General features: G+C 33.9%; 1 protein-coding gene across 1 annotated transcript; it reads right to left on the reverse strand.

Moving 5' to 3' along the window:
- Positions 1 to 237: 237 nt before the first annotated feature.
- LOC131177906 (uncharacterized) lies at positions 238 to 1,875 on the reverse strand. Its single transcript, XM_058143081.1, has 5 exons — positions 1,855 to 1,875; positions 1,591 to 1,706; positions 1,162 to 1,401; positions 941 to 1,002; positions 238 to 374 (listed from the first exon to the last, which is right to left on the reverse strand). Exons 1-5 carry the CDS (start codon positions 1,873 to 1,875, stop codon positions 238 to 240), a joined length of 576 nt encoding a protein of 191 aa, XP_057999064.1.
- Between the last annotated feature and the right edge of the window lie 6,738 nt (positions 1,876 to 8,613).

Consider the following 8,613-nt stretch of genomic DNA (forward strand, 5'->3'; position numbering starts at 1 on the left):
CCAAACCTTATTCCTTTCAAATTAGTTGAGTTCCTCTTGCATTGCAAGTACCCAACCCTCATCATTAATGGCCTTATTTATACTTTTAGGTTCTATATGAGAAATAAAAGAAAGATTATTACATATATTTCTAAAAGAGGATCTAGTTGTTACCACTTTTGATGTGTCACCAATGATTAGGTCCTTAGGATGATCCTTCTTGAAGGTCCAATCTCTAGGTAGATCTTATTAAACTCCTTAATGAGGAACTAGTTGACCTTGTTGCTCTTGAAGCTCAATTTCATTATCTCCTGAATCCTTTAAGGGATCATCCTTGAGTTGATCTTGAGTTTCACTAGATTGAGGAACTCCAAAAGTCAACTCATCAAGATTACCTATAATATCATCATCACAAGAAATATCCTTTCTAAGATTAAAGGGGTTAGCTTCATCAAATACAACATGCATTGACTCTTCAATAACTAAAATTCTCTTATTAAAGACTTCATATGCTTTACTAGATATAAATTACCCTAAGAAGATACCTTCATCAGTTTTTGGAGCCAAATTTATCTAGATTATCTTTGGTATTCAAAATTAAGCATTTATAACCTAAAACTCTAAAATAACCTACTTTAGGTTTCTTTCCATTCCATAGCTCATAAGGAGTTTTCGTTAAAATAGGTCTAATCAAAACTTTATTTGAAACATAACAAGCCGTATTAATGGCTTACGCCTAAAAATAAGTAGGCAATTTATATTCATTTAACATAGTCCTCTCCAAGTCTAAAAGAGTCCTATTTTTTCTTTCAACAATACTATTTTGTTGGGGAGTCCTAAGAGAAGAAAAGTTATGAGTGATCCCTAGTGAGTTACAAAATTTTTCAAATCTCTTATTTTCAAATTCTCTACCATGATCACTGTTAATAGAAGAAATTTGAAAACCTTTTTCAATTTGAACCTTTTCTCTCAAAAATATCAAAACATTCATCCTTATGAGCTAGGAATGCAACCCAAGTATACCTATAGTAGTCATCAACCATCACAAAAGCATAATATGCACCACCTAAGCCAGCTACTCGAGTAGAACCAAATAAATCCATATGCAACAATTGAAGAGGTTTAGAAGTGGATACCTTATGAGTAGATTTAAAAGAGCTCTTGACTTGCTTACCCATTTACCATGCATTGCACACCTTATCCTTTTGAAATTTAATCTTTGGAAGCCTATCAACTAGCTCATCCTTATTTAAGTTCATAAGAAGCTCCATGCTAGCATGTGCAAGCTTTCTATGCCAAGTCCTAGAGTTATCACTAATAGAAATAAAACACTTAATATCTTTGTTAGACAAGGCATGCAAGTCAATAACATAAATATTTTCTACTCTTTCACCAACAAACATTAGTTTGTTATCACACATTCTAGACACAAAGTAAGATTTAGATTTAAAAATAACTCTACAACCCTTATCACACAATTGACTAATACTAAGCAAATTATGTTTTAAACCATTAACCAAAAGTACATTGTCAAGAATAGGAGAGTTTTCCTTATCAATCTTACCTATCCTCACAATTTTACCTTTACCATTGTCACCGAAGGTCACTTACCCACCTCCATCTTTCTTTTCAAGTGAAAGGAAAAGGTTGGCATTTCCAGTCATGTGTCTTAAACATCCACTATCCAAATACCACTTGCTTTCAAACTTAGAGAATTTTAAGCACACCTACACAAGATAATTTAATTTACTTTAAGTACCCAAATATACTTGGGTCTTTAGGGGTTAGTGGTTCCATCATTTGAATCAAATATTCTACCATATCCAAGATGGACTTTCCTAATGGCACACCAATAGTTGGTGTGACCAAACTTACCACAATAATGACAATGACCATTGAACCTTCTTGTTCTTAGTCTATATGCATGAGAGTGTGCATATGGTGCCATGTGACCATTCTTTTTGTGTTCATTATGTGTATGTGAGAATGAGGCATGGTGAGTGTGATGATAGTTGTGAGGCCTAGTAGCATGTCTCTTATGGAGGTTTAGCTTATATGCAACTCTCCTAGATGTATATGTCCTATTTACATTTTATCTAGGAGGATGTTGATGAAATAAAGTCTTTCTAGTTTCATTTGTACTAGATATTTTTGGTTTTTGTCCTTTAAGATTGGACACCTTTGGACTAGGCACTTGGGGACTAGGATCACTAAAACCAGATGCTTCAACAAAGATGGTCTTGGAAAGAGTTGCTTAGGCAAATTTGTTATAGCTAAGTCCATACTTGATGCTAGGAGACCTTTGAGAGTTCAAAATTGCATCAAGTTTGTCCTTTCCTTTAGCAAATTTGGAAAGAGAAGTTCTTAACTCATCAATTTCATTCTTCAACTTCATTCTCTAATGAGAGCTCATCTAAGGATTTTTTTCATATCATTACCTAAAAGTTTATCATCCTTAATTAAGGTGTGACACCCCTTACCCATCTACATGTAGCCGAGTAAAACATGCCACACAATGTGTCGGAGCACTTCCTTTATCTTAGTTTATTACCATTCTTGATTTTTTAAATTAAAACGCCTTTTATGTAAAATTTACGTATATAAGTCTTTTTAAAAAGAATATTTGATTAATTTAAATTTTCGTAAATTTTATCGAAAATTCGGTAGAGTGCCGGCTGTAAATTGAAAAAAGAAAATCTTCTGAACCTGTTAAAAGACACTCCCAATAATTTCACAAATCCACAACTCCAAATATATCATCAATTCTCAACACATTCTCATCAATTTCTCAATAATTTCTCATTTTGTTATTCATTCAATTCATATCATAATTATACTCAAATTATAAATAAATACTCAAATTTTATTTATAAACACAAATTTACAAGTAATTACATTAATACAAAATTACATTACATAAGTTTCAAATATACATGATAAAATAAAAGTTTAATTATAAAGTTTGCAAAAAATATAAAATACAAAATGTAACATAGCGTCCTACCAAATGCACTATAGCTGAAAGGTGACACAGGATACTAGCAGATCTGATCCTCACCCAGACTGGAGTCTATTGGGATCACTCTCTGTATCTCTAGTACCTACGCGTGGCAAAAGTAACGCATTAAGCAATACTGCTTAGTGCCAATAATAAAATAAAAAGAGCTAAAAGGAAATAAACATGCGGAATGTATATTGATTTTTCATATTGACAAGTTTCTGGTAATTATTTGTAGTATTATCAATTTGGTACTCTTTATATTTATTATTTGATTAAAATTTATCGATATTTATTTTGATTGCCCAAGTAACCTATACTAGTTGATTGGATTGGATAACGGGTAACTAGCACTGGGTACCAAATACCTTGGGCCGTCACACCATTGGTCACAATGTGTCTCCCAGTGTGCAACAAAATAGCTAATAAGCTGTAATAAATATTAGGCACAAGGCTAAGTATCACAATAGTGTCATAATGGCTAAAAGCCAAAAATCACAGAATGGCCATTTAACCCATGAATCACAGAATGGCATGATGCCATATGCAGTACTACTAACAGAACCCTATTAGCATGCCAACCTATCCAAACCAATCACACTAGGCCTATTAGGGCATATTACACTTTTAATTATGCAATTCCTTACAATTGAAGTTCAATTATTACTATTCATTCAATTAGTCAGCTAAAATGTTGACTTTTTATAGACAATAGGTATATTGGTTCCAATATCACCAACATACCACATTTTGCATTATAAAATTGTTGGCATTGGTTGCCAATACTATTAAAAGCTTAGTGTTGATTAATTTACAAATTTCAGATTTCAAGCACTAAGTTTACTGTTCCATTGGTCATTTGTACAATAGGAATTTGGCAAAATTCTCATCATGAAAGTTGTTCCTTTATTTGTCTTCTTTAATTACCTTTTTGAATCACTCCATTTTGAGTTTTCTAGCTCAAGATATACTAATTTGAATAAGGCTGGCCAGATTGGTATCTGCCCAGAATTTCTGGGCAGAATCCCATTCTGCCAGATTTGGTAGCTCAAATTTGGCTATCAATTTCATTTGGTTAAGTCCAGAATTAGAGGCCATGCTCTGCATGAAAGTTGTTCTAAATTGTCTAAGCTTTTCATAGATATAAATTTCAGGTTAATTGGACCTTTCTACACTGAGTTATGGCCAAATGAATGAACATTGTTCATTTGGTCATTTTGCCCAGGCATCAATGTGTGTTACCCAGATTTGGTCAATTTTTTGGTCAGTCTATTGTGGTTTTCTGGGCAGAGTTTGTGCATCAAAGTTGTGCCATTATGTATCTAATTTCTTGTTCAATTGGCTTTACACCAATTAAACCTACACAACTCAAGTTACAGCTGCCCAAACTTGCTGGACTCACATCTAGCCCTGCAGGTCACCAAAGGCAGCATATTTAACCTCAATTCCATTGTCACAAATCACTTCAATTCCAAATGGTCACAAATTGACCATTACAACATCAATTTGAGTTCAATTTCATCAACCCCCAAAATTGAGTTTCAAAACCCTAATCCTAATTGACCAAGCCTTCAAGTCATGCGTCTTACTCCTAATTGCTATACTAATCATATAATTTATACTAGGGGCAGCTAATATGTCACTTTAAATCAAAGAATTCTCCTAACCCTAACTCATGTCAAGGCTGCCGAAATTTAGAGGAGGCATACAAGGTATTTTCTTTACAAATTTCTTACTAATATTAACTTAATTCAACCCCATAACATGAATTTAAGAAAAGAAAAGAGTGGTTGGACACTAACCTCTTTGAGTAGAATTTTTCCCAAGCTTAAACTTTACTTTTTCTTCTTCTAATTGCTGCCTAAGTCTTACTCTAGTGGTAAGGGTAAATTTTAGTGAAGAGAGGGTGAGGTTTTATGGTGAAATCAAGTGGGAATTGAAGCATAGGTGAGGCTTCAATGGTGGAAAGGGGAAAAAGGAGAGAATTGGCTGGCCTTGGGAGGAAGAAGGAGCAATTTTTTCTTTTTAATTTTTTGCCCATTTCACTCTTTTAATTAGGTTTATAAATAGGTGTCACAGTATGATTGGGTGGATTGTTTTTAATGACATCATAGTGATGTCAAAATTCTAATTTAATTCATTTTCTTTCCTTTTTTTTTCTACTCATTTTCAATTAAATTTTTAGCAATATTTATTCATATTTTATATCATAATAATTATTTACTTAATTAGACAAGTCGGTCAAAAATCATCTCTGAAGACGAAATGACCAAAATGCCCTCCGTTTGGCTTATTAAGCCAAAATCATCTGTACCAATTGATAAAATTCCAGAAGCATTTTCATGGCATTCTAATATCATCAAAACATCAATGACTCTTCTCTAGAGTCCCAAAAATTAGTTCATGGATTTTTCCCCTGGTTTTGGCCTTCTAGCTATGAAGACAGCTTTCCCGTTAGGTCACCAATTGCTAGGGCACTAGCTCATTTAACTTGGTTGCATTTCATTTTTAACATTTTTCCTTAATTTTTCTTGGAATTATTTGAGTTATTTATGGCTCCTCACTCTAGTCTACATATAATTCCAGACACCGGATCGACACCGATCATCGGAACAGTAAAATGTATGGAATGGCTACAGTGAGGGTGTTACAACTCTTCCCCTCTAATTTAAATTTCGTCCCCGAAATTTGCCTGATGCAAACAGTTAAGGAAACTGTTGCCTCATCATCTCTTCTCTTTCCCAAGTTGCCTCCTAGGTGTTGTGGTGCCTCCAAAGCACTTTCACTAGTGGAATCTGTTTATTTCGCAGTTCTTTCACTTCCCGAGCCAGGATCCGTATGGGTTCTTCTTCATATGTCAAGTCCGATTGAATTTCAATCTCTTATATGGAGATAACATGTGAAGGATCTAATGTGTACCTTCTCAGCATAGATACATGAAACACATTGTGGATTTTGTCCAACTCTGGCGGTAAAGCTAGCCTGTAGGCCATTGGACCCACACGCTTAATGACTTCATATCGGCCAATGAACCTAGGGCTTAACTTACCATTTCTTTCAAACCTCAGTACCTTCTTCTACGGTGACACTTTGAGGAACACTTTGTCGCCAACTACATATTCTATTTTTTTCTCTTCAAGTTGGCATAGGATTTTTATCTATATGAGGCAATATTCAAATTAGCTTTTATTAATTTAACCTTCTCCTCAGTTTGTTTCACCAGGTCTGGTCCTACCAGCTTATCTTCACCCAATTTAGTTTAACACACTGGCATTCTACACTTCCTCCCATACAGTGCTTTATATGGGGCCATTTAGATGCTATCTTGATAGCTATTGTTATATGAGAATTCTGCTAGTGGAAGGTATCTATCCCAACTTGTGACACCCCTTACAAATTTACCGAAACACTCTATATTAATTCAATCATTTTTATTCTTCCTAATTTATTTTTTTTTTTTCATAGTTATGAAGTACAATTTGTGAAATATAATTCATTTCAATCATTTATTGAAATCATAAATTTATTTGAGGTTCCGCAAGTTTTATAGAAAATCCGATAGAGTACCGGCTAAAAATGGAGGAAACAGTTCTTCGGAACCCGTGAAAACACTTCCAAATTTTTCAATCAATCCCAAACTCCATTTCATCAACAAAATTCCAATATTTCTCATATATACTCCCATTTTCATTCATTCATTTCATATGAAATTCATATAAAAGTCATAAATAAATATTCACTTGTTTATTCATAAACACAATTTCTATAATTTACATCAATACTAAAATACATTAGATAAGTCTTAATTACACATGAGAGAATAAAAGCTAATTACAAAATACTAAAATAAAACCTAGTGTCCTACCAATGCACTGATAACGGTGAGGTAACATGGACACTATGCAGAGCTGCTGAAAGTCTCACCCAGTCTGTGGTCTATCGGGCTCTCAGTCGGTCTATCTAGAACCTATGCGTGGCAAAATGCAACGTGCTAAGTAATAATGCTTAGTGGTGTAAATAATAAAATAAAAAGAAGTAATAGAAAATAGTTATGCAGTGCATGTTCTGATGTCTTATGCAGATAATTTTTTTATCATTATTGGTAATCTTATTTATTTTATACTCATTATATTCATAATTTCATTAAATTTATTCACTTTCATGTTTTGTTGCCCAAGTAACCTATACTGGATGACTGGACTGGATAAATAGGTAAATTGACACTGGGTATCAAGTACCTTGGGTGTCACACCATCGGCCACATATGTATCTCCCAGTGTGCAACAGAACAGCTAATGAGCTGTAATAAATATTAGGCACAAGGCCAAGTATTATCACAATGTCATAATGGCTAAAAGCCATAAAATCACAGAATAGCATAATGCCATGTGTAGTACTGCTAACTGAACCCTATTGGCATGCCAACCTATCCAAACCAATCTTGCTAGGTGTACTAGGGCATGTTACACTTATAAACTTTACAATTCTTGAAATTTAAGTTTAGGTATTACTATTCATTTCATTGGTCAACTTAAATGTTGAATTTTGCATAGAAAATAGGTACATTGGTTCTAATACTCTTAACATACCACATTTTGCATTCTAAAGTTGTTGGTATTGGTTGCCAATACCATTTCTAAGCTTAGTGTTAATTATTCACAATTTTCAGATTTCAAGCCTTATCTTTACTATTCCATTGGTCATTTATACAGTAGGAATTTGGCAAAGTTGTCTTTATGAAAGTTGTTCCTTATTTTGTCTAGTTACATTTTCTTTTTTGAATCACTCCATTTGGAGTTTTGTATCTCAAGTTATGGCCTAAACACCATAACTGGCCGGATTAGATAGAATCCAAAATTCTGGGCAAAACTGGTTCTGACAGATTTGGCAACCTAAGTTTAGTTGGCAATTTGACTAGGTTATGGTCAGACTGCTGGTAAAATTTTAGGTGAATTGGACCTTTCTACACTGAGTTATGATCAAATGAATAAACACTATTTATTTGGTCATTTTGCCTAGGCAGAATGCAGGTCACCCAGATTAGGGCAATCTTTAGGTCAACTGGATTTGGTTTTATGGGCATTGTTTCTTCACCAAAGTTGTGCCATTTTGTGTCTAGTTTCATGTCCAATTGGCCTTGCACCAATTGAACCTCTACAACTCCAGTTATTGCTGCCCAAACCTGCTGGACTCATGCTCAGTCCTGTAGGTCAGCCTAGGCAGCTCACCCATACACAAATGCCAAGCCTCAACTCACTTAATTTCTTGTTCACACACAACCAAATGATCACTAATTGATCATTAAAACTTATTTTCATCCTTACATGAACAAAATCTCAAGTTTGTGTCCAAACCCTAACCTCCACAATTCACATCTCATGCAAATACCACAATCCAATTATACAAAGCATATAAACAATTCAATACACACTAGTAGGCATGTGTAATCAACTCAATTCCATAAAACCACTAAGCTCTCATTGCTGGCCAAAATTTTGGTCTTTCATTTAAGCATAATTTCATTCATTTTCCATGAAATTTCATCTCATGTTAACTTAATTCTAAGAATTAAAGAAGGAAGAGATATAGAAATTGCACTAACCTTAATTTAACAATTTTTCTTCTTGACCAAACTT

The sequence above is a fragment of the Hevea brasiliensis genome, chromosome 2, assembly GCF_030052815.1.
Source record: "Hevea brasiliensis isolate MT/VB/25A 57/8 chromosome 2, ASM3005281v1, whole genome shotgun sequence".
In the NCBI taxonomy this organism is placed as follows: Eukaryota; Viridiplantae; Streptophyta; class Magnoliopsida; order Malpighiales; family Euphorbiaceae; genus Hevea; species Hevea brasiliensis.